The sequence below is a fragment of the Leptodactylus fuscus genome, chromosome 4, assembly GCF_031893055.1.
Source record: "Leptodactylus fuscus isolate aLepFus1 chromosome 4, aLepFus1.hap2, whole genome shotgun sequence".
In the NCBI taxonomy this organism is placed as follows: Eukaryota; Metazoa; Chordata; class Amphibia; order Anura; family Leptodactylidae; genus Leptodactylus; species Leptodactylus fuscus.
Genome location: NC_134268.1, coordinates 71003933 through 71031466, shown reverse-complemented (window position 1 = coordinate 71031466; position 27534 = coordinate 71003933). Strand labels below are relative to the sequence as shown.

The window sequence follows — 27534 nt, the reverse complement described above, 5'->3', positions numbered from 1 at the left end:
TGTAAGACATTAGGCACTGAAGATCAGTGAAGCGGACATCTGCGCCATCACTAGAACAGAAGGTTTTCTTTCTTATTTTTCTTCCACTGTATTTTCTATAGAGTAACTGAAGTACGGATAGCTCGTCTATTATACTTTTGCAAATGATAATACTCAATGAAAAGAAAATGTCAAAGTGTTGTGATAGGAAGATCTCTGTAATAGACTTTACACTGTGAATGTTGTTACAGGATTAATATCTATATGTTCTGAGTATTATTTCATATAAACTATTGATTCGTAAGGCTTAGAAATATTTTACTAAAACACATCATGTTGAAGACCACATAGGAATCAGGCACTGATTTATTGGCAATTTTATGCATTATATATTTTGTTGCTTCCTTACTGAAAAATTATTGTAGTCTCTGTTATAACCATGTTTGAGGTTTATGTTTGTGTATAACCTGAGAAATATTCCCAACGCAAACATATCCCAAAAGCATATTCTTTTGGTATTCATCACCACATTTTTTCACTTTATTGAAAAATAGTTTGTGGAACTGTGTGGTTTTTAAGTCATGTATTGTGGAATGTTATACAAAAATTTTAACACCACTCAGGGCAACGTGGTGGCTCAGTGGTTAGCACTGCAGCCTTGTATGTTCTCCCCATGTTTGCGTGGATTTCCTCCCATTCTACAAAGACATACTGATAGGAAAAAAAAAATTCCTTTTCAATGCAGACATATAGTGTTGAAACAAACAGTCACAACCCTTTGCCACCCATGCACTGCCCAGGTTTCTGTGGCCCCTTTCAATGAATTGGAGCCACAGAAGCAAGGCTGCAAAATTGGACAGGAATGGGACCTGTTCCATATTTTGCGGCCTGGAGTGTCAGCCCACACACGTGACTGGGTATTTAATAATCATGTGTACAGGCCTATAGAAATGAATGGGTCAGTATGCTATCCGGAAAAACCCAGATAGCACACTGACCATTCATACGGTTGTGTGCAAAGAGGCTTAGATATGCACATCCTTGAGGACCACAGCACATGCTACAAGTGTGTTTCTCCAGTGATCAGAATGTTTTTTGTTTTGTTTTTTACGAGCTGCGCTTTCAATGCATTTCAGTATAGGGCAGAGTAGCAGACTTAAACACTGCAACCCCTTAATCTGTAGTGTTTACATCTGCACTACATCTGTAGTGTTCACTCAACAGAAAGAAAAAAAGGAATGAATGCTAAAGACTTTATGTTCAGTTATAGAAACCAAAAGAGTCTGATAGATCTTATTCATTATAATGTGGTTTATCAAGGATCCATCATCGTCATTTTGCTAGTATTCTGGAATATGTGATGGAATCAGCACCAGCAGCTCCTTACTAACCCCTGATTCACATTAGCGTTTGTATTCTGTCTACTCTAGATCGAGTCTGCATGGAGACCCCACGAACGGAATGCAAGCGCAATTGCAAGCGCTGTGCTGTATAAGCACACGGACCCCATAGACTATAATGGGGTCCGTGTGCTTGCCACGCACTGCCCGCACGAATCATTCATGGTAACCTTACATTGTTGTTATATCACTTCCTTTCTCTGCTACTATTTAACCCCCGTGTTTTTAATTAAAAGTGCGTCAGCACACATTCCTTAGCTGAGAGAAGAATGAATACTAACACAGAGTGGTGTGACTTCTTTACCACCTGGCACTCAGCCTAATTAATTAGGACGGTGACAGTTACCCAGGATCATTGGTAATTTAGTCATAAACTCAACTCTGACCTTATCAAAAAGAGTTAGTTTGCTGGGGTCTAGAAAGTAGTGTTGAGAAAGATCAGGATAATTGGAGTGTTTTTTAATAGAAGGATGCATGTTGGGACCCGACAACCCCTTTAATGTATTAGCTATTAATATGTAGTATACAAAAGATATAGAAGAAGAGGTTAGAGGATGCTTGGAACGTTGACAAATGAAGAACAAAGGACATCATGATGTTGTCTATTTCTACAGAGGAATTATGAAATACCTTTTTGCATTGATATACCTACTATGTTTAAACCACCTACAAAGTGCACCAACATCAACAGATTCAGAGGACATCACCCTCAGCAAGAAAATGAAAGGTACTGCAACAATATTGTTTTAATTCTACAAGCATCAATAAGGCTACGTTCACGTCTGTGTTGGAGGCTCCTTTAGCCAATTTAACTATGTAGTAATACTCATATGCAGATAATCAGCATATCTTAAAGGGGTATTCTCATCTTAAAGGATCATAATTAAAGGGAGTCTGTCAGCATTAAATTTGTTATAAACCTAATCACAGTACCGCAATACCTGGCATTGATACTAAATCTCAGACAAGCCAAGGCATATCCCCAAACTTGTAGCTTAAGCTAACTGAAGTATGTTACTCAATACATAGCTTTATCTATCTTGCTTTGTTTGCCTGATACTGCTTATTACGCATCCTCAGTCTTTACAGCTTGTTGCCGGAGTTTCAGAGCACTTCTTCTATCTACAGTAGTGCAGTAGTTAAGCTGGTGACATCAGTATATGTGCCCTGTTCCCTTTAATCTTTTTCTCCTTCTTGTTAATGGAACCTTCTGCCAGCTTTGCAAAGTGCACTTTGCTGCTGAGCCCTGGACTAGAACAGTATTTGATCAGTGCCTACGTTAACTCTGTATGTAAAACCAAAGATATCAGTGTGGAGTTTAGTCTCTGGAGCAAACTAGTCTCAGCTGTAGATTATATACACTAAGTCCAGCTACAAACTTCTCACTGAAACCAAGAAGAGGAGGGGAGATAAGATAAGAGAGCAAGAGAAATCCTTAGGACGGGGTCCCAGGTGGCGCAAACATTGCGGTTTGGCCGTGGCTGAATCGCTGCAGCAAAAAAATGGGGCGTTTTACATTCCCTGCAAAAGGGTGAAGCACATTGTATAAAAATACCCGCACTGGAAATGCTGCGATTTCCAAAATCATTGCGTTTTTTCGCCACATGGGGCCCCAGCCTTAAGCTTGGTCTACACATTATATAGCAATCTATGACTGCAGTAAAGTAGACAAATTTATAGGAACAGTCTGTGCTTTATTATTACTGACCTTCTCCTAATAAATTCTAACCACCTTTTCCATAAAAGATACTACTATTTTGTTCTTCATACTTAGATCCCTGACTTCACCCGTGTGAGGATCTTATGCCCAGGAATCAATTCAAAGACAGATTTTTATCCCTGCAACTAAACATTGAAAGTTCCTATAAAATGAAAAAAAAAAATTGAAATTTGTACAGAAAGCATACTGCATCATAACATGTCATTATACAATGAATACATTTTATTTTCTGAACTCATGATACCCCTTTATATTGTCCGTCTTTTGTGTAGCACTTTCCAAACTGGGGGAAGAGTATGTGGTACAAGAGATAAGGAAAGCCTTAATGGGTGTAAAACAGATGAAGAAGATTATGCAAAGAAATGAGGAGAAACATGAAAATATTCTGAAATCACTGAAGAAAACTAAGGGAGAAAACCAGGTAAATAAAGACCATGATGGAAACATGCAGCATACATTGTACATTGGTAAATATATTAAATGTGTACATGTCTTTGTATATTGTAAGAAACTACAATGTATTTTACTATATGTTCACATCAGTGTCTTGCAGTCAATTCTTCTGGTCCATTACAAGACCAGAGGAATAGAAAAATTGTCCATCATGGGTCTGTATTGTTTTCTTTGTTTTTCATACATCTCTGGACAAAAACATCAGGCTTTCGGGCATTTTTCTTCTGGGATTTCTGCTGGACTCTGCATTAAACGCTCCAAATGGAGACTCTAAAGGCAGCAGAGTGGCTCAGTGTAGTCTTGCAGCACTAGAGACCTGGGTTTAAATCCTGCCAAGGACAACATCTGCAAGAGGTTTGCATGGGTTGATAGGGAATGTAGAATGTGAGCCCTATATGGGACAGTGAGCACTATGTCTGTAAATGCATTGTGGGATGATGGTAATAATAAGCAATAATCTGTAACAATAGGATTTAACTGACCATAGAAAACAAAGTCTTAGGCTAAGACAACATGTAGCAAGCCACAGCAAAAAAGTGCTGCAGGAAAATCTGCAGAGAAGACGCTTCACAGGTTTCCTCGGCGGACTTTATACCTATACAGAAATCACCAGCGTTTTCTTAGGTATAATTGACATGCTGCAATTTCCAAAAATCGGTTTTGGAAAACACAGCCTGTCTGCTGTGTGTATTTTTCCGCAGTGTGTGGATGGGATTTGCTAGAAGGAACTGTAAGACACTGCTGTTTTTTCCACAGTATTTCTGCCACTGCCAATTTGCGTTCATGCCACTTGGGATCCCAGCCTCAAATAGAATTTTGGCTGGTTTTTTTGGAACTTGGTTGATGATTGCTCAGCACTTTATTTTCTATTTCCCGTCAATCTAGCTTCTCAAAGGGCAATTAACTGGCCTTATAGTAATCTTATGTATCTAGCCTGGCTATCTTATCCTAGGTTCATACTTGCACCTGATATCCATCCGTTTAAAGAAAAAAAAAAAAACAACGGATTGGTCCAAGAAAGATTCCAAATGGTTACATAGCGGATACCCCAGTCTTTTTAGATCAGTGCTTGTCAAAGTGGGTGATAACGCCCCCTTTGTGGGTGGGCACTGGAGACCTACAGGAGTGTGGTAAAGGGACCAGAGAAAATTGGGAGGTGTTGAAGTATTTTAGGGGGATGATGACTGATTTCTATTTTTCTATTATTTTAAATTAAAAACTAAAACCTTCCTACTGCACTACATTTATTATTATTATTTTTGAGTAAAGCTGAGCCTGATATTACGAAACTTGTTAAAAATCATCAGATTCACCCCTCATATTAGATTAGTTTTAATTTAAATTGAAATGTTTGTTTTAGTTTGATTAAAAGTTTTTCTAAATCTTATTTATAAAGTTGCGTTTTATTGCTCTCATTAGAACAGTCTCATTTAAAAAGTAAGTTTGAACTCAGAAACAGGATAAGACTCCTTTGGTCGCTAGAATTAAATTCAAGTAATGATTCCAATTGTGATTTTTAAGATGTGGTAAAGTTAAAAATTTTAGGGGGCGCTAGAAAATAATTGATTCTCAAAGTGGGCAGTAGACAAAATAAGTTTGAGAACTTCTGTTTTAGCCAATTGGAATCCATTAAAAAAAAACTGTCTGTTTGTGTCTGATTTTGACCGTACAGATTTGTTTCTGTCCGTCTGTCCTGCAAGTCTGACTTTTTTCTCCGCACAAAAGAGTGGATACTAGAAGGAAATTCTCCAAACGCACATCGGCGGATGATTTTTACAATCTAATGAAATCAATGGGTTTTAAAACCAACAGTTCAAAATCAGTTTTTGAAGATTCTGAGATGGTTTCAAAAACTAACTTGGACATTGAGAGCCAAACACTGATGTGTTCCCAGCCTTAAGACGGTTGTGTGACTGTTTAAAACAATCTGGCAGCAGAATATAATTATACGTTAATCACCTATTAAATACCCATATCACTCCAGCACTTCTGTTTCTGTGGTCCCACTGGGGTTAATTTTCCATCAGCCATGACATACTGTACCTTCACATGACTACTGCAGGCAATCACCAGCCTCAGAGGTGATGCTAGCATGTCACTAATAAGGACAGTGATTGGCTGGAACAGTAATGTAGATGTATGGCATGTCATTGTTGAAGGAAAATAAACAAAGAGCTGGGGAGACCACCATAGTGGAAAGAGATTTAACAGGTGAGTAATGTTTGACTTTTTATTACAGAGAATTTCCTGCTGCTTAAACTGTCCTAAACTCCTCAGGTTTGTTGTGGATAGACCTTAAGGTTAAGGCCCCACATAGTTCGGGTATCCTCTGCAGACTTTCTGCTTCAATTATACCTGTAGAGAAACCACTGGCGTTTCCGTACGTATAATTGACATGCTGCGATTTCCAAAACCACAACGGTTTGGAAAATAACAGCGTGACCGCTGAGCCTTTTTTTCTCCAATAAGTAGATGCGATCTGCTAAAATCCCATCCACGTTGCAGAAACTGTAAAATGCCGCATTTTTTGCCACATGGGGTCCTGGCCTAAAGAGGTATTCCTATTTCAAGAATCATGTTCAGACTTGTTGTACAATCCTTATGTGATGCAGACATTTCTCATTTTTGTGTTTTCGTTTTTAACTCCCTGCATTCCAAAAGCCATAACTTTCACGTTTATGTAAAGATTTGAGGGCTTGATTTTTTTGTGACAAATTGTACTTCAAAATGGTGCCATTTATTGTTCTATACAATGTACTGGGAAGTGGGAAAAAAATTCTGAATTGGAATTGAGAAAAAAATGCAGTACCGCCATTTTCTTACAAGTTTTGCTATTAAAGGGATTCTACCACTAAAACACTTTTTTTTCTAGTTACCACGTCGGAATAGCCTTTAAAAAGGCTATTCGTCTCTTACCTGTGGAAGTGCTCTCCGCCGCGCCGTTCGTTCAAAATACCGGTTTGTACCGGTATGCTAATTAGTTCTCTCGCAGCGATGGGGGCGTCCCCATCGCAGGAGCAGCGATGGGGCCGACCCCATTGCAGCTCGAAAACCGACCGCAGCCATAGTGCGGGCACCGCACTTTCGCGCATGCGCAGTACGTTCGGCAAGCTTCGCCGAACAGAGAGCATACTGCGCAGGCGTCCGACAGACGCTGAAGAGGCAAGGGGAGGACACCGAAGACCAGAGAGGCGGCGCTGCGGTCGGTTTTCGAGCTGCAATGGGGACGCCTCCATCGCTGCTCCTGCGATGGGTACGCCCCCATCGCTGCGAGAGAACTAATTAGCATACCGGTACAAACCGGTATTTTGAACGAACGGCGCGGCGGAGAGCACTTCCACAGGTAAGAGACGAATAGCCTTTTTAAAGGCTATTCCGACGTGGTAACTAGAAAAAAAAGTGTTTTAGTGGTAGAATCCCTTTAAGGCTTCCACTATATGGTCAAAATGTTATGTTAGCTTTACTCTCTGGGTCAGTGTGATCACGGTGATACAAAATTCATGTAGTTTTGTTTTTAAAAAATTTTTAAGAAAAAGTTTTTTGTTTTTTTTTTAAATGCCATATTCAGACTGCTGTAACTTTTGTGTGTAAGTTGTATTTTATTGTGGGACAATATGTAGTTTTTTTTAAAAGCATATCGGGGAATGTATGAGGTTTTGATCACTTTTTGTCCCATTTCTTTAGGGAGGCAAATCGGCAAAAAAAGCCAAATCTTCCATTGCAACAGTGTTTACCATATGGGACAATTTTTTTAAAAATATCTTAAAGCGGACCTTTCATGGATTTGGACACATGCGGTGTTATATACCGCTATAAAAGCCAACAGTGCACTGAATTCAGTGCGCTGAGTGCCCCGGGTGAAGAGCTATCGGTCACGGTACCGTAGCTCTTCACAGTCAGAAGGGAGTTTCTGACACTCTGTCAGGAACGACCTTCTGCACAGCAGCACCTATAGCGCTGTACAGTGTGTGCAGGGAAGAACGCCCCAAATCCATAAAAGGTCCTCTTTAATAGTTTGGACATTCTCAGACATAGGGATGCCTGTTTACTTTAATTTGTTTATCTAGGGATAGGGGAGGTTAAACTAGGTTTTTTTTTTCTTACTTTATTTTTAGCACCTCTAGGGGTCTTGAACAAGTGATTCTCAGATCTCCTGTGCCATAGAGTGCAATACTATTGTATTGCAAATTTGCCATGTAACTACTGAAGCCTGTTGCAGGCCTTGATCGCACCTCAGGGGAGACACTCTAGTTACCAAACATTATAGGGAAAGTAAAAGGAACCACTGAGATGCAATTGTATTTGACCACTGCATCTGTTTGGTTAAAGGGGCTCTATCGTTGAGAAAAGTCATTTTTAAGAACATACTTGCATAGCCTTTAGAAAGGCTATTCCACACATACCTTTTGTATGTAAATCCCCTCAGTAGTTTTTGAATGGGTCTGTTTTTATTCATATGCTGATTAGCCTCCAGCATGCACCTGGAAGTCTCAGTGAGCACTCCTCTCTCTCTGCTGTCTGCTGTGTGTATGAGAGCAGGGAGGTGAGTCATTAGCAGCAGCAGCCTGTGCTGTACACACAGAAGAGAGGCAGGTCTCGCTAAGACTTCCAGATGCACACTGGAGGCTAATTAGCATATAAATAAAAACAGGCTCATTCAAAAACTACTGAGGCGATTTACAGACAAAAGGTAGGTGTGAAATAGCCTTTCTAAAGGTTATGCAACTATATGCTTAGTTAAAAATGACTTTTCCCAATGATAGGGCCCTTTAAATACCCTTTACTGGGCACACCACTGGGGCACATACCAGGAAAACTGACAGTGCGCTGAATTCAGCTTTCAGCACTTTCTGGTTTCTAGTGGTATATAAAACCACACTTTCATGAGGACATGAAAGGTCCTTTTTAAGACCCTTTACATAGGCCAATGAGAACAAAGGAGTTTGTTTATTTGAGCATAAAAATGCTTCGGGGGCAACACGTTGGTTCAGTGGTTAGCACTGCAGCCTTGCAGCGCTGGAGTCCTGGGTTCAAATCCCACCAGGAACAACATCTGCAAGGAGTTTGTATGTTCCCCTGTGTTTCCTCCCATTCTACAAAGGCATACTGATAGGAGAGAAAAAAAAAGTATATTGTGATCCCTATATGGGGCTCACAATGTACATTAAAAAAAAATATGCTTCTTTATAGGGATTATTTATACAGACATAAACATGCTTGTAGGCAGCCTCTGTAAATTATATGAAGACAGAAGCAGCAGAAAATCCCATTTACACAGACACAGGATTAAAATTTATTATAGATTTAGGCAATCTTATATGGAGTCGAACTCAATGCAATACAATACAATAACTACTATCAAAAGTTCCTTTCAGTACAATATGTGCACTCAGGAAGCAATGATCCTAGCTAGGTTTTAACTTATTTGTGTGTAAATGTCAAGGGAAATGGAATGTTTATTCACAAGCTGACATTACGATGGAGAATGTTCTTCTACCAGTCGGCTTGTGAGTCTTTCAGCATGGTTTTTTTGGAACAGATTCTATTTAAATAGGTAACACAGTCGACGGCTCTAAACTATCACAGTGTGATTACACTTCCAGTGTAGAAGACTCCAGTAAACAACCATTAGATGAGAACATTCCCACTGGGATGTATTTATAAATAAAAACATTACATTAAATATACTGTCCCCATCATCCACTTCACTTTTCATGCTTCCCGTACAGCTGCTCACGACAGGGATCATCCTGGAATAAACCATGGCCCCCTGTGTGTCTCTCCAGTGGCCTCGCGCTATTCACTTCTATAACGTGAGGAATGAGAAATATGTGCACACTCTACATCACCATAATTGGCTCACATTTCACATTGATAGCTTGTAACAGCAAAGACATATAAAATGTCAACTAAGACAACTTTAAGAGAAAGTCTGCATACAGGCAGACCTTAATATTGGAGCAAAGGTTTGCAGATGTATGCATAATGCGCCTTGTATTATTCTTAAAATTCAAGTGGTCAGGTTATTGTGTTAAGAGGAATCTACCGCCACCAAAATAGTCTCTAAATCCAGTGGCGAACTAGGAATGGCGGGGCCCCGAGGCGAACTTTTGACATGGCCCTCCCCCTCCAACCGAAGACCTCGACTGACCCCTTCCTACGCATTCCTGAGCGCTCTATTATGCCCCATAGTGGCCAATTCACACAGTATTATCCCTCATAGTGGACCCTGCACACAGTATTATCCCCCATAGTGGCCCCTGCACACAGTATTATCCCCCCATAGTGGCCCCTACACACAGTATTATCCCCCATAGTGGCCCCTACATACAGTATTATCCCCATAGTGGCCCCTGCACACAGTATTATCCCCCATAGTGGCCCCTGCACACAGTATTATCCCCATAGTGGCCCCTGCACACAGTATTATCCCCCATAGTGGCCCCTGCACAGAGTATTATGTCCCTTAGTGGCCCCTGCACAAAGTATTATCCCCCATAGTGGCCACTGCACACAGTATTATCCCCCATAGTGGCCCCTACACACAGTATTATCCTCCATAGTGGCCCCTGCACACAGTATTATCCCCCATACTGGCTCCTGCACACAGTATTATCCCCCAAAGTGGCCCCTCCACATAGTATTATGTCCCATAGTGGCTCTTGCACACAGTATTATCCCCCATAGTGGCCCCTGCACACAGTATTATCCCCCACAGTGGCCCCTGCACACAGTATTATCCCCCATAGTGGCCCCTGCACACAGTATTATGTCCCACTGTCCGATTTTGTGGCCCAGCTTTGGTGGCTACTATTCAATGAATGAAAGGGGCCTGTGGAAGCATGGGTGGTGTGTGGGTAGCACTTGCACTGCCCATGCTGTATATTCATGGCTGCCGGTTAGCACACAGGCGAGTGCAACCAGCTTTACTGGCTGGTCTGCACAATAGCAGGAATGTCTCTGTCATTGGTGCAATATATGGGAGAATCTGGTTTTAGGATCAAATGCCCTTGCAGACGACCGTGGGCAAGATCAGTGTGGTATCCATGTTTTTCCAAGATAGCACACTGACCCATTCATTTCTATGGGCCCATGCACACGACCATGATTTCCACTGATCAGTGTGTAGGCCGTGGAAAAATATAGAGTAGGTCCTATTCTGTTAAGTGTTTACAGCACATACTCGCCCATAGAACCCTATGGGAGACTAAAAACCACGACTAGCACACAAATGTACTCCGTGAGTCATCAATGTGCCGTCCATATTTGTATACAAGTTAGGGACATAATTTTTGGGGTTTTTTTTTTTGCAAATCCACAAACTCAGATCACACACTGATGATACTGTCCGTTTTTGCGGACATACGGCACTGATACTGAAGATACACTGATGACACACGGTCTGCAAAAAAAGGGACATTGAAAGCAATAGTTAAAAAAGCCTCCCATTGACTTCAATGGATAGCGTGCGTATGCCGGCACCCATAGAAATCAATGGGATCTGGTTTTTACATGCTCATTCTGAACGACTTTTACGTTCAGAATGAGCGGAGCGTTTACTCTGTGTGAAGGCTCCCTATAAAGCTGCATCACTAATAATTCAATGTATTACTAATAGGAGGCTGTGAAGCTCTTTGAGGACATTAATGAGAAGCTGAATGAAGCAGAAACCCAATGCAAACAACCACTAAAAACGGAGTGGGAAGGATGTCAAGCTTGTCTTGAATGGTCGTGCATTAAATTCTACACAAACAGCTGTTCCCAGCAGGATCTGCAGACTTTTGTTGTTAAGGTAATATATTGTAGAATCTGCTTCATTAGCAGTTTTTTTAAGCATCTAAATGAATGCAATTAATTTCCCATCCTGTAAATCTTACCTGAATCTCCCTTTTTGGAAGACGATTTGTACTGTTAGTGAAAGAGATGTCCCACCATTAAGCTTCATATTCATTGTATAAAGCATAAAAAATAACATATTTGCCATTTACATGCTGTTAAAAATGACCCAGTGAAGATATAGGACATTTATTTAAAGTTGAATTAGACAGTCAAATCAACAGAAACCTAGTCACAATCTAGGAAAAACACATTGACGCTGGGTTCACACCAGCGTCTGGACTCTGTTATCAGGTTTCCGTCTTCTGCATGCAGAAGACAGAAACCTGTCATGCCGAGTCCGGCCATGAGCGCCGGTGAGCATTTTATGCGCTCCGCGGAAAAAACTTTTTTTTTTTTAAACCGGACACAGAGTACTGCATGTCCGACTCTGTGTCCAGTTTTAAAAAAAATGGTTTCGCCGCGGAGAGCATAAAACGCTCACCGGCGCTCACGGCCAGACACTTTTCAAACCCATTCAAATTAATGGGTTTGAAAGATGCCTGCAGGTATCCATCTCCTGCCCTATTTTGTGCAGGAAACGGAAACCTGCAGAACAGAGTCCCGGGCGCAGATGTGAACAAGCCCTGATCGGCATTTGTTTGCAGCATCCCTTATACCGATCTCTGCTGCAATTGATCCCCTTACAATTACTCTGCAAACACACAGTCAACTCTTTTGTTGGCAACAGGACTGGCACATACTATATATATCTTTTTTTTTTTTTTTTTTAATGTAGATTGTGAGCCCCACATGGAGCTCACAATGTACATTTTTCCCTATCAGTATGTCATTGGAATGTGGGATGGAAATCCATGCAAACACGGGGAGAACATACAAACTCCTTGCAGATGGTTTTCTGCCCTTGGCGGGATTTGAACACCAGGACTCCAGTGCTGCAAGGCTGCAGTGCTAACCACTGAGCTACCGTGTGGCCCCATACTATATATATCTTGTGTAAGATTCCTAGAAATGAGATTGAAGGTTTCTTATTGCTCACTCTTCAGAAGGGGTACTACATGGGAATATAGCCATACAAGTGCTCAATCAATACAGTTTGAGGGCCTGTCTTGTGGTCAAAATATTTTGGGATAGAATTTATTTTGGACAACCTCACAAATTTTGCCCAGAATGAGACCTTGTAAGCCATATTTGACTACCCAGATCCTGACTAATATCAGGATATAAATATATATTTATCCCAGGAGTGAAGAAACTGTTCACATCATGGCTGTAGCTATAGTCAGTCTTACAAGTGTGGCTACAATCCCAGGTCCTATGTTTCTCTTTGAGAAAATGGTCTTTCATTTAAAGTGAGTCTGCCATCAGTAAATTGGATATAAACCTGCTCACTGTTCCTTGTAGAGGTGATTCTACAATTTTGCCTCTGCTGCTGTTATTTAGCTTTGGATCCCTGTTTTCATGTAGATTGCCTTCTTATTTTCAAATTATCAGTCTCACCATGCCCCTAGCCACCTGTGAGCAGGACAAGAAACATCACAGCAGCAAGTCTCATTATCTCAGGTTATTTTTATTACCAACACTGGCAGCACATGAAAGATTAGAATCTCAGCTTTCCAATGATACCAGAACCATTATTCTTGGTTGTATAAAAACAGGGATACAGCCATTTGGCAAATGATACAGCTCTATACACTGGCAATACAATGTGTACATATTTCCCTGCTCAGTAGAGTATAGGGTTGTAAAGAGTTTCTATGGAAAATTTTAGACTTTTCTATTATAAGGAAGTTAGATAGGTTAATTAAGTATATTACAAAAATGTTCACCAAACACCCCCTGACTCAACAGCAAAAATAAATAAAATGGAAGTTACACGTCGACATTTCATAATGTAAGAAAAAAAACATGTTACTTTGTAAACTTCTAACTATATGTTTTGTTTTGTTTAAAACAGGCTCAACAATTGTTTAAAGAGTCACCACCAATGAGTGTTATTTCGGGAAACATTGAAGATAAATATAAAAGTGAACACTATATGGCTGCTCAGCTCAGTCAGAAAGAGAGTTTGTTCACCCAGCTGATGTCAGATGTTAGCTCCCTATTTAATCAAAGTATTGTATTTTTTAAAACCTTCCAAAATGGTTTCAATGAATCGTTTCCAAATTTATTTATTTCTAATTTCAACCAGTTAGACATCAGCACCTCGGCTAAGGTGCCAGAGGGTGATCCTGTAATTATCACAGATCATTTCCAACACTGGGATTTTTCAGGCTTGCTTCAAAATTTGTATGAATTAGGACAATCTGTTTTTGAAATAATGACTGATGCTTTTGTCATGATGTACAGAAAGTTCAGCGGCGATCTCAAAGATCCTTACTCACCACTTAAAGGTATGTTCAAGGTTATTTTAATAAATAACATTATCTTATGTGTTAGTATTTATAGCTTATACAAAAAGAGAAAGAAAATCACCTGTAAATGCAAAGTTGCATTTTTGCCTTCTTCTACTACATTGTTCTACTTAGCTGTTTTTTTTATTTTTGTTCCTTTAGGACTTATTCACATGTCCAACTCATATCATTTTTCGTGGACGTCATACATTCCCATTTAGTGTTAAAGTCTATAACAGCCATGGGTCATACATTTTTCACAGACCCAGAAACGTATAAAGTATACCAAATTAAACAAAAAAAAAAAAATTGATATGCTTTTCTCAAACGTGTTTACGTGTCAGAATGTGCGGCGCGTTACTCTGTGGGAACAGAGCTCAAGAAACAAGTTGGATAGACACAAACACTCATAAGAAAAACAAAAGACACTTTCCTTCAATTTTATGCTTGAATGTTTTAGGACATAAGAAAAAAAAATCTGGCCCTTAGAAGGTCTTAAAATGAAGTAACTGCAACCTCAGATTAATAATAGCACATGACTAATTGCACATTAGTTATTTAACAAAAACTAGGCCAAAATACCAAATAGTGTGTGTAACCACTTAGAGGGGTTATCCAGGAAGTACATTTTTCCCCTGGAGGTTGGGGAAGGTGAAAAAAAAAAAAATCCTCACCTGTCCCTGGCACTCCAGTGTCTCAGGCAGTTGTCCGGTCCTGCACCCCCTGGAACTTGTTCTGGTCGAAGTCCTAGCCACACGTGACTGCTGAGGCCAATCAGCGGCCTAAGGAAAGGATCTGGCACATCACAGGTGACATATGTGAGTGATGATTCAGTCCCTTTCCTTAGGCTGCTGAGGCTGGTCATGTGCGGTGAGGACTTCTGCTAGAACAAGGCCCGGGGTGATGCTGGACTGAACAGCACCAGGGCACACCAGAACACTGGGCACATATATGTGGTTTTTTTTTTTTTTGTTTGTTTGTTTTTTTGGGGGGGGGGATCACTTTCCCTAACTTCTAGGGAAAAAAATGTATTTCCTGGACAACCCCTTTAAGTTCATCTTTAATTCCTTCATAAGGAATAACGGTATGGAGTCTGCTGTTGATTATAAGGACAACTAATGGACAAAGAGGTGTCAAAGGAGGATGTTAAGAATTGTGCTGCGCAGTCAAGCAAACTGCAGCAGGATACAACACTGGTGCTACAACTAATGTCTGAACACATAACTTATTGTTCCTTAGCGCAGATGGGCTATAACAGAAGACAACGAGTTACAGGACATTGCTGTCTAAGGAAAACAGAAGGGTAAGACTGCAATGGCAAAAGAATACAAAAAGTGGAATAATAAACAGTGAAAAAAACATCACCTGGTTATATGAATAATCTAGCATCATGATGATAGCAGGCTCATTCTTTGGCACAAGGATAAATGAATCCACTTTCTGTCTGTTGTCAAAGTATCTTCTTTGCCCAAGCTGGGTCCTTTGATATATGCGGATGATATCGGTGTATACTATGGCTAGTTGTTGCACTTCTGAAGACCAAAGAACATCCAACTTGCTACTAAACAGGGAACTCTAATAATGTGGCCATTCAGGATAGATAGATAGATAGATAGATAGATAGATAGATAGATAGATAGATAGATAGATAGATAGATAGATAGATTTTTATTTATTTATCTATTATATAGAAAAGGGTGCATGTCCAAAGATCCAAGCTAAGGATCTATCCACAGTAAAATCCAAAAAATGGCAGCACTCTACAGGTTGAAAGACTTGAAAAAGGCCCTATGAAAGAGCTGAAACATTGCACAGATGGGTGAATAAAGTCTAATTTCCTTCCTTTTTTCAACCTATGGAGTGCTGCCTTTTTAAGATAGATATATAAATAGAGTATAAGAATATATCCTCCAAAGATTGGCAAAAATACTACCAGGGCCTGAAACCACTGCAGGCACTTATCATTGGGCAAACATTTATTGAACCACTGTGGCTCCTCCCACAGAACGTGGACATCGTCTTCATGGGATTTCATTCAAAATGCTGTTAAAAATTAATTTTTATAAAGCAATTTTGTGAGTATTAAAGAGTGACCATTTCTCTTAATGCTATGAACATGTGTTACAGAGTCTTCAGTCCACCTCAGATCTATGCCAAGCAAAATACTGTGCAATGAACTTCAAAATGCTTCAGATTGCCTGCTGTTTCAGAAGAGATGTCAGCTATGCTATAAATCTGTGATGAAAGGTATAGTAATTTATTAATGTTTACGAAGGTTTCCAATGCAAATCATCAAACAGTGCCAAATATGTCTACAAAGAAGGAATTAAAGGAGAGCAGAAGGATGTAGGCGTGCCTGGGGCGATGGACATGAAAGTTGCATGAATGAGAAATATGTGTTTTATTCCAATCAGTAAGTGACGCCGCAGGCCCCACAAGCACTATTATACTCGGGGGTCTTTTCGGACCTCTGAGTACAGTCCTATGAAAAAGTTTGGGCACCCCTATTAATCTTAATTTTTAGTTCTAAATATTTTGGTGTTTGCAACAGCCATTTCAGTTTGATATATCTAATAACTGATGGACACAGTAATATTTCAGGATTGGAATGAGGTTTATTGTACTAACAGAAAATGTGCAATATGCATTAAACCAAAATTTGACCGGTGCAAAAGTATGGGCACCCTTATCATTTTATTGATTTGAATACTCTTAACTACTTTTTACTGACTTACTGAAGCACAAAATTGGTTTTATAACCTCAGTGAGCTTTGAACTTCATAGCCAAGTGTATCCAATCATGAGAAAAGGTATTTAAGGTGGCCAATTGCAAGTTGTTCTACTATTTGAATCTCCTCTGAAGAGTGGCATCATGGGCTACTCAAAACAACTCTTAAATGATCTGAAAACAAAGATTGTTCAACATAGTTGTTCAGGGGAAGGATACAAAAAGTTGTCTCAGAGATTTAACCTGTCAGTTTCCACTGTGAGGAACATAGTAAGGAAATGGAAGACCACAGGGACAGTTCTTGTTAAGCGCAGAAGTGGCAGGCCAAGAAAAATATCAGAAAAGCAGAGAAGAAGAATGGTGAGAACAATAGAGGACAATCCACAGACCACCTACAAAGAGCTGCAGCATCATCTTGCTGCAGATGGTGTCACTGTGCATCAGTCAACAATACAGCGCACTTTGCACAAGGAGAAGCTGTATAGAAGAGTGATGAGAAAGAAGCTGTTTCTGCAAGCACGCCACAAACAGAGTCGCCTGAGGTATGCAAAAAGCACATTTGGAAAAGCCAGCTTCATTTTGGAAGAAGGTCCTGTGGACTGATGAAACAAAGATTGAGTTGTTTGGTCATACAAAAAGGCGTTATGCATGGTGTCCCAAAAAAAAAAAAAAAAAACGCATTCAGAGGCCCAGGAGAGGTAACGGGACATAAAAAACAGTATTACTTACCTTTCCGGGTTCCAGGCAGGCTTCGGGCCTACTAATGTGATTTTTAGTAAAAGTTTGCCACGGGGCCCCACCATGCCTAGTTATGCCACTGCTCAGTGATCACGTTTGGCTGGGACTTCCACCACATGTCAACACTGGACCGAGAAGACCAGACCACGCTGGGAGGCACCGGGGAAAGCTCAGAGTGATTTTATTTTTTTTTTCTCGTCCCCAACCTATTTAAACAATAAATTTAATGTAATTTTTTTCCTGGATAACCCCTTTAAGGCATGTCTATTATATAATTATATGCAAAAATAGCACTGGATAATTTAGTAATATTTGTATCTTTCCCATGTTTCCTCTTACCTTACTTATATATACGTTTCTGGACATAAGACTGCCCTGATGTGATAGAGCTGCATCTGAAGTCTGAAGAGGCCTTCAAGCTGGTAAATGTATCCAGCCAGCAATATGAAGAGGTTGTACAAATTCTGCAGCAGCACACAGATGAAACCTTGACCCTAGTGAGTCAAATGAAAAACGAGTTTGGATGGGTCACTGAACACACCAACATAACCTCTGGTGCAGACACTATCTTCAATATAGAAAAGGTAAAAGATAATTTGTGATTACATATAAGAAATTAGGAAAACTTAGAATGGCTAACGTGATCCAAAGATCTGGTATCACTTTGGAAAACAAATTGGCATTATACTCTGCATACTTTGCTATAACCACTCCCTGATGTTATAAAGTACACAAATAAAGAGTATCAAATCACAAATTTATTATCAAAAAACAGGAAAGATTAAAATCATATGAAAACATCTACAAAAAGAAGAGGTTGCAGTGTCATCTGGATAGCGTACCTCCAAATCTCAAAACAATTACATATATAGCCATTTAAAGGGGCTCTATCACTGGGAAAAGTCAATGTCATTTTTAGCTAAGCACATACTTGCATAGCCTTTAGAAAAGCTATTTCACACGTACCTTTTGTATGTAAAGTGCTTGATAGTCTTCAGTAGTTGATACCTTTTTTATGGCTAACTCATAATGATGACAGATTACAACGTTTCGGAACCTCTCGGGTCCTTTCTCAAGTAAATTTAACCCCTTAACGACCGGCCCATAGTAAAATTACGTCGGCACTGACAGGTCCTTCCTGACTGCCCTATAGTAAAATTATGTCGGGCAGTCAGGGAAGGATTCCCTGTCAGTGCCGACATAAATGGAGCGGATCTTAGCTGTACCTGACAGCTAAGACCCTGCTCCATTACCCCCCATCGGAGGGGTCTCCGATCGGGGGTTTTTAACCCCTTCAGTTCCATGATCAAACATGATCACGGAACTGAAGCGGTTCCGTGATGCTGCCGGTATGATCGGCACCCCCCGCGGCGAGATCGGGGGGTGCCGATATGAAAAACATGCAGTCTGGGGTCTGGCCAGTGACCCCAGACTGCTAAAGACCCCCAATACCTGGTTGATCCTGCCCGGGGTAAGAGGAAGTCAGACGCAGGCAGCCCCTGCGACTGACTTCCTCTAGACGCTGCAAGACACTGACAGCTGTGTCCTGCAGCGTCTAATAGAGAATTAGTGATGCTTTTATCAAAGCATCACTAATCCAAGTGTCCTAAAGGGACACATGAAAAAGTAAGAGAAAAAAAGTGAAAAATAAATAAATAAAGTTTATAATAAAAGTGAATAAAGTTATAAAGCCCCCAAAATGCCCTTTTTTATAGAAAATGAATTATATTTAAAAAAAACCCTAAAAATTAATAAAAACAATGCATATTTGGTATCACCGCGTCCGTAACAATCTGTACAATAAAACTGAAGCAACATTTAATGTACACGGTGCACGTCGGAAAAAAAAAAAGGAAAAAACCCGCCGAAAGTAGTGATTTTTCGAATCTTACCTTACAAAATATGCTATAAAAAGTGATCAAAAAGTCATATGCACCCCACAACAGTACCAATAAAAAGCGCAGGTTGTCCCGCAAAAAATAAACTCCCAAGCAACACTGTCAACTGAAAAATAAAAATGTTACGCCTCTCAGAAGATGGCGATGCAAAAATCACTGATTTATGTCCCCAGATGTGTTTTTATTCTACAGAATTAGTACCACATAAAAAAAATAATACAAATGAGGTATCGCCATAACCGTACCGACCCGCAGAATAAAGGTCACATGTTACTTATACTGTACGCTGCATGGCGCAAAATTAAAAAGGTAAAATGCAATGCCAGAATTGATTTTTTCTTTTTTAAATCCAGCAAAAAAGGGTTAATAAAATGTATTCAATAAGTTGTAGGCACCCAAAAATGGTGTCATTACAAAATGCATCTCATCCCGCAAACAGCAAGCCCTTATATGGCCATGTCACCATAAAAATAAAGAAAATATAGCATCTAGCAATGTGAAGGCAAAAAACCCCCAAAATCGCCAAATTATTAGAACACGACTGGCTGCGTCAGGAAGGGAATATATAAGCTGTGCGAGCGGATATCAGGGGATACCCCAGATTTACAGCTTATGAGGGATCAGACACCAGAAGTGACCCCCAAAGTGACCCCCAGAGTGACTCCACCAATCATAGGAGCTACTGGGACATAGTAGGCAATTTGGTGTCTGCAATGTCCTCCGCACCGCTTATATATTCCCTCTTCACCATCCCCTGTGCAGTCACGTCTGGGATACTAATACTCACTACACCCCCTGATAAATTCTTTGAGGGGTGCAGTTTTCAAAATGGGGTCACTCCTTTGGGGAATCCACTTTTCTGGTACCTTACAGGCTCTACAAACATGACATGGCGTCCAGATACCAAACATATGAATCTGTGCTCCAAAAGCCGCATCGTGCTCCTTCCCTTCTGCGCCCTGCTGTGCGCCCAAACTGCAGTTTATGCCACATGTATGACACTGGTGTATCCGGGATAACGGACGTAATGTCATATGTGGGTATAAACTGATATTAGGGCACAGCTGGACACAGAAGGGAAGAAGGGTTATTGGGTTTTTGGAGCGCAGACGGTTTGGTTTTTGGATGCCATGACACTTTTGCAGAGCTGAAACACCAGTAAAGTGGAATCCCCTGATATGTGACCTTATTTTGGAAACTACACCCCTGAAGGATTTATCCAGGGGTACAGAGAGCATTTTTAACCCCCAAGTGTTGCTATAACTTATTATCCATAAATGAATACGAAGCTGATTGTGAGAGGTGAAAATGACAATTTTTCCAGGAATCCGTCCTTTCAGTGCGTAATATATTGTGCCCGACTTGTATCAGAGATGAACGCTCTGAAAGCTTTTGTGCCCGGGATACCCACTTACCAGTTTTTGGAGTGTGTATCTCTGCTGACATAAGTTGGGCACAACATACCGGGCACTGAAATGGCGAATCTCTGGAAAAATTTCATTTTTAACTTCTCATTATCAGCTACGATTTCATTTCTGGAAACTAAATAAATGCAACACTCAAGGGTTAAAAACGCTCGCTACGCCACTTGATAAATCCCATCAGTGGGCTAGTGTCCAAAATGGGGTGACATGTCTGCGGATTCTACTTTATTGGCACTTCAGGGGCTTTGCAAAAGTGACGTCCAAAAACCAAACTGTGCGCCAAAAACCAAAATAGCGCTCCTTCCCTTCTGTGCGCGGCTGTACCCAAATAGCCATTTCTACCCACATATGGCATTAAGTCCGTTATCCGGGGTACACCAGTGTCATACATGTGGGCATACACTGCCATTTGGGTACCCAGCAGGGCACAGACGTGAAGGAGCGATATGTGCTTTTGGAGTTCAGATTTAGATTCTTCGTTTTTGGACACCATGTCACATTTGGGAAGACCCTAAAATTGCCCCTACAAAATGGGGTCACTTCTTGGTGAATTCCAGTTTACTGTCACCTCCAGGGCTCTGCAAAAATGTCATGGCGCCCAGAGGGTCCCTCTAACTCTGTACCCCAAAATCTAAAAAGTGCAATGCACCTTCCCTTCTGAGCCCTGCTGTGTGCCCAAGCAGCAGTTTACACCCACATATATAATTTTTGGCCCCTTGGGATGGCCCCTTAATAGTATTAGGAGTGCATGTCTCTGACAACACAAAGTGGGTGCAACGTATTGGGCACCGAAATGGCATATTTCTTTCAAAATTTCAATTTTCATTTTGTACATTAATTTTTTGGAAGAATTTTTAGGCTCAAAGTGATAATACGCCTTGATACATTCTTTGAAGGGTGTAGTTTTTAAAATGGGGTCACCTTTGAGGGGTTTCCATTGTATTGGTACTTTAGGGGCTCAGCAAATGCGACATGGCACCTGAAAACTATTCCAGCAACATCTGCCCTCCAAAAGCCAAATAGCGCTCTTCCCATTCTGAGCCCCATCATGTACCCATACAGCAGATTATGGCCACATATGGGGTATTGCCGTGTTCAGGAGAAATTGTGTAACAAACTGTGGGGGGCTTTTTCTCTTTTAACCCCTTGTGAAAATGAAAACTTGGGGGATAAAGGGACATTTTAGTAATTTTTAACCTACACATCCCAAGGTTAGTAAAATCTGTGAAACGGCTATAGGGTCAAAATACTCACTATACTCCTCAATTAATACCTTAAGGGGTCTAGTTTATAAAATAGGGTCATTTATTGGGGTTTTAAATTATTTTGGTAACGCAAATCTTGTTTGAATGTGCAATGGGCCTGAAACATTTGGAAGCAAAATTTGTGTTCTGAAATCCAGTTGGTGCTCCCTTCTTTTTGGGGCCTACCGTGCATCCGTACATAGGATTAAGGCTACAAAGTGTACATTTCTGAACACGGGAGAAATGGGGCCATCTATTTTGGGGTGTTTTTCTTCATTTTCATGCGTTGTTGTGTAAAAAAAACTGCCTTTAAAATGACTCTTTTGTGTAAAAAATATGAGAATTTTTTGTTTGACACAAATTCTTTTAAAATCTATGGGGTAAAAATACTCACTATATCCCTCAATGAATACCTCAAGGGGTCTAGTTTATAAAATGGGGTCATTTATTGGGGTTTTCAATTGTTTTGGTAACTCAAATCTTGTTTGAATGCGCAATGGGCCTAAAATATCTGCAAACAAAATTTGTGTCTTAAAATCCAGTTGGTGCTCCCTTCTTTTTGGGCCCTACCGTGCGTCCGTACATAGAATTAAGGCCACAAAGTGTACATTTTTGAACACAGGAGAAATGAGGTCATCTATTTTGGGGTGTTTTTCTTCATTTTCATGTGATATGTGCAAAAAAACTGGCTATAAAATGACACTTTTGTGTAAAAAAAATATGAAATTTTTTTGTTTGATGCAAATTTTCTCAAAACTTATGGGGCCAAAGTACTCACTATACCCCTCAATGAATACCTTAAGGGGTCTAGTTTATAAAATGGGGTCATTTATGGGGGGTTTCAATTGCTTTGGTAACTCAAATCTTGTTGAAATGTGCAATGGGCCTAAAATATCTGCAAGCAAAATTTGTGTTTTGAAATCCATTTGGCCCTCTCTACCTCTTGGGCCCTGCTGTATGTGTGTACATAGGACGAAGGCCACAAAGTGTACATTTTTTAACACGGGAGAAGTGGGGTGATATATTTTGGGGTGTGTCTCTTCTTTTTGATGTGTTGTGTGCAAAAAAACTGGCTTTAAAATGACACATATTTGAAGAAAATGAAAATTTTATTTTTTTCATCATTTGTAATAATTCTTGCAAAACAATATTTGTTTGATCAAAATGCTCACTAAACCCCTCAAAGAATACCTGAAGGGGTCTAGTTTTACAAATTGGGTCATTTAATGGGGGTTTCTGTCATTATGCCACCTATTCCTGTCTGCAAACATCGCTTGGTACAGGAAAAAATCACAATCTCAAAATTTCCAAATTTTGCTTATAAACTTGATAAACTTCTAAATTGTCTAAATTACTCAAATATGTTAAAATTATTTCAAATATGCTTGAAACACAAAAGGAATATTTAGAAATATATAACTACTAACTTTTTTGCCCTGTATTATTGTGCATATGTGAGATATCGCAGCTGAAAATGGAAAACATTGAAAAATTTTAAAAATTTTCCGCATTTGCGAGTTTTTTAATAAATTTACACAAGTTATATCAGTCTAATTGTACCTTCTCAGTAAAGTACAACATGTCACGAAAAAACAATATCAGAATCGCTTGGATGCGCTATACTGTTACAGAATTATTCACTGATAAAGTCACACAGGGCAAATTTCCAAAATGTGGCTTGGTCATTAAGGTCCAAAACAGGCTGGTCACTAAGGGGTTAAAGCCATCAGACTATCAAGTTTTTTTTTGTTTTTTTTTTATATTTCCAACCCACTGGCTAACACGGTACGAGAATAAACATTTTCCTTATACAGTCCTATGAAAAAGTTTGGGCACCCCTATTAATCTTAATCATTTTTAGTTCTAAATATTGTGGTATTTGCAACAGCCATTTCAGTTTGATATATCTAATAACTGATGGACACAGTAATATTTCAGGATTGAAATGAGGTTTATTGTACTAACAGAAAATGCGCAATATGCATTAAACAAAATTTGACCGGTGCAAAAGTATGGGCACCTCAACAGAAAAGTGACATTAATATTTAGTACATCCTCCTTTTGCAAAGATAACAGCCTCTAGTCGCTTCCTGTAGCTTTTAATCAGTTCCTGGATCCTGGATAAAGGTATTTTGGACAAACAATTCAAGTTCAGTTAAGTTAGATGGTCGCCGAGCATGGACAGCCCGCTTCAAATCATCCCACAGATGTTCAATGATATTCAGGTCTGGGGACTGGGATGGCCATTCCAGAACATTGTAATTGTTCCTCTGCATGAATGCCTGAGGATTTGGAGCGGTGTTTTGGATCATTGTCTTGCTGAAATATCCATCCCCGGCGTAACTTCAACTTCGTCACTGATTCTTGAACATTATTCTCAAGAATCTGCTGATACTGAGTGGAATCCATGCGACCCTCAACTTTAACAAGATTCCCGATGCCGGCATTGGCCACACAGCCCCAAAGCATGATGGAACCTCCACCAAATTTTACAGTGGGTAGCATGTGTTTTTCTTGGAATGCTGTTTCTTTTTGGACGCCATGCATAACGCCTTTTTTTATAACCAAACAACTCAATTTTTGTTTCCAAAATGAAGCTGCCTTGTCCAAATGTGCTTTTTCATACCTCAGGCAACTCTAGTTGTGGCGTACGTGCAGAAACGGCTTCTTTCTCATCACTCTCCCATACAGCTTCTATTTGTGCAAAGTGCGCTGTATAGTTGACCGATGCACAGTGACACCATCTGCAGCAAGATCATGCTGCAGCTCTTTGGAGGTGGTCTGTGGATTGTCCTTGACTGTTCTCACCATTCTTCTTCTCTGCCTTTCTGATATTTTTCTTGGCCTGCCACTTCTGGGCTTAACAAGAACTGTCCCTGTGGTCTTCCATTTCCTTACTATGTTCCTCACAGTGGAAACTGACAGGTTAAATCTCTGAGACAGCTTTTTGTATCCTTCCGCTGAACAACTATGTTGAACAATCTTTGTTTTCAGATCATTTGAGAGTTGTTTTGAGTAGCCCATGATGCCACTCTTCAGAGGAGATTCAAATAGTAGAACAACTTGCAATTGGCCACCTTAAATACCTTTTCTCATGATTGGATACACCTGGCTATGAAGTTCAAAGCTCACTGAGGTTACAAAACCAATTTTGTGCTTCAGTAAGTCAGTAAAAAGTAGTTAGGAGTATTCAAATCAATAAAATGATAAGGGTGCCCATACTTTTGCACCGGTCAAATTTTGGTTTAATGCATATTGCGCATTTTCTGTTAGTACAATAAACCTCATTTCAATCCTGAAATATTACTGTGTCCATCAGTTATTAGATATATCAAACTGAAATGACTGCTGCAAACACCAAAATATTTAGAACTAAAAATGATTAAGATTAATAGGGGTGCCCAAACTTTTTCATAGGACTGTATGTAAATTGCCTCAGAGCAGTTGGTGCACACAGACACTTCCGGGTGCACGGTGGAGGCTAACCCTTGAGCAGTCCTGCCAGTGGTCAGAGCCTCTACCACTTAATATACTAATCTAACAGCAGTTTTAACTGCTAATATGTATATCTAATCCTGGCCCCTGATGAATCCTAGTGAGGATTCACAACTATTTAGCTGAGTTTTAGGGGGGGGTTCCTCTTGGCTTATTGACAGATAAAAAAAATTATTTGTAATTGTCACAGTTACATGAAGGTGGACATGGCTATTGATAAGCCATTGAAACACACATAATCTTCAGGTTGTCTACTTTTTAAAAATATATAGGGTTTAATGGTGCACTTGCTTTTCATGGTGTGGAATCCCTACATTTTATAGGATGATACTTTTTTAACATTTCCAGCTTGATAGCAGATTTTTGTTCTTTCCAGTTCTGGTGATTTTCTGAAGACACTTCAAGCATGTGTAGGCCTTAGTGATGTGAATGACCTCTGCACCTATTGAACTCTCATTTTTAGGTTTGGTGTATATAACTTTTTTATTTAGTTTCCACTTTTACCAACTAACTTACATTTTTTTTTTGCATTTTTTTAAATAAAAAATTCACTTTAAAGGGGTATTCCCATGACGCTTGTGCACTAACCTGCAGTCTGTTGTGCTCTCTTCACTTCCTGCTTCTCTCGGCACATAGGTGGGCGGGGTTTTACTTGCATGGGATTGGTTGTAAATGAATTACCACAGTGTGAAGATGATGTAGCAGAGCTGGATTTGAGTCAGTTTGCATTACATACAGAGGTAACTAACTCCCTATCTCAGCCCTTATCAGCCAAATTCAATTAAACCGACTGATAAGAGCTCGGAAATCCCAGAGCTCTCACCTCCCCTATCTGTGTCATTTAAGTAGCGGAGCTTCTCAAACAGCTCAGAGCTGCTCCCAGCCCCTCCCACCCCCCCTGAGAGCAGGCAGCTACATCACTTGACAAATGAGCAGATAATCCCAAGTGACATGGAAATGGAGTGTAAACAATGAAGTGAATAAATTAAGATAGCGGCCAAACAAAGCAGTTTTGATAAAGCAATGCATTTAGAAAAAGTCTTAGATCCACATAAACTAGCAGTATAGGATCCTTGTGATGGGACAACCCCTTTAAATCCAAATTGTATGAAGGTGCCTGATCGTATACAGTACCAAATGGCATTCTTGCCAATGCTGCAGGTGTCTACTTTATGAAAATATATAGGTATGGGGAGTTAGCATGATTTTTTTAGTGTTGCAATTTAGGTTTTTTTTGTCCAGCTCAAAACTGTGTAGAATGCTCCGGCTACCAGAGGTGCAAAATCCCTGGAGACCCCTGGCAGCAAAATGGTTAAATGGGATGTATGAGCTCACGTCCAATCAGCAAGAATTAATATCTAAAAAAATATATATGTTCTCTCATTTTATCGCCACTGAGACCAGTGATAAACTGTTGTTTGTTGGCCTATGTCTTGTGGTCTTTTGCTGTATTATTGTGTATTTGATGTTCTTTTCTTTTCTCCTTTCTAGGTGTCATTCAGTCCAAACACAGACACAGTTGTAGAAGCAAGAATTTTCTCATCGAACAATTTTGTTATAAGGGTCCCACCCAATATTGAAGCTGACAGTCCTCAATTTATACAATACATTGTTGATAAATCACTAGAACATTATAAAAATAATTTTTAAAGGCAGCAACAGACCGCAGTGACTGTATTAGTGTTACTGTACTAATAATATACTATATATGTGCAGAAATTATTATAGACATGTCAGAAAACCTACTTATATTAAAGGTGTGGAATCAGTAAAAATTGCATTATACCAACAGTTGTTCAGTTTAACCTCTTCTGGACCACTCATAGACTATATATGTCTGGGTAGTCCCTCACTTGTTCTGCAAGGATGTTCCGCTACAGGGAGCCAGTTGTAACTATAGCCAGAGCTCCCATGAAGAAGGCAGGGACGGTTTATTACCGTCCCTGCCCTCCCTGATCGCTTTGTACACAGCGCTCAATGAGAGCTGTATACATAGGTATGGGCATCACCATGATGCGGCTTCCCTCTTACCCCGGTGGTCATGTGATCTGCCGGGCTCAGAGTCTGTTAGAGCTGCTGGGTCCCAGGACCCAGATAAAGCTCTAGAGTAACGTGCAGGAGGCTGTATTCCTCCTGCAACTGGGGCTAAGGGTAATTTCCCACAGAGTTTTTTGGATCGGAAACCTGAGGCGGAGGCCGCCTCAGGTTCCGATCCAAAAGCTGGGC

The 27534-nt window shown here is 40.1% G+C and overlaps 1 protein-coding gene across 1 annotated transcript; it reads left to right on the top strand.

Annotated features, from left to right (window-relative positions):
• Positions 1-27074, top strand: CLUL1 (clusterin like 1). The gene is made up of 8 exons (XM_075270631.1): positions 1-62; positions 1994-2106; positions 3372-3520; positions 11171-11344; positions 13346-13781; positions 15909-16028; positions 17617-17831; positions 26800-27074. Exons 2-8 carry the CDS (start codon positions 2001-2003, stop codon positions 26956-26958), a joined length of 1359 nt encoding a protein of 452 aa, XP_075126732.1. The 5' UTR covers positions 1-62; positions 1994-2000; the 3' UTR covers positions 26959-27074.
• Positions 27075-27534: the final 460 nt, after the last annotated feature.

Bases quoted from the DNA above. Each gene is read 5' to 3' on its own strand.
- CLUL1 (XM_075270631.1), top strand. From the start codon at position 2,001: ATGAAATACCTTTTTGCATTGATATACCTACTATGTTTAAACCACCTA. The intron at 11,345-13,345 runs GTAATATATTGT...TGTTTAAAACAG, and splicing joins TGCAGACTTTTGTTGTTAAG to GCTCAACAATTGTTTAAAGA. The intron at 17,832-26,799 runs GTAAAAGATAAT...TCTCCTTTCTAG, and splicing joins CTATCTTCAATATAGAAAAG to GTGTCATTCAGTCCAAACAC.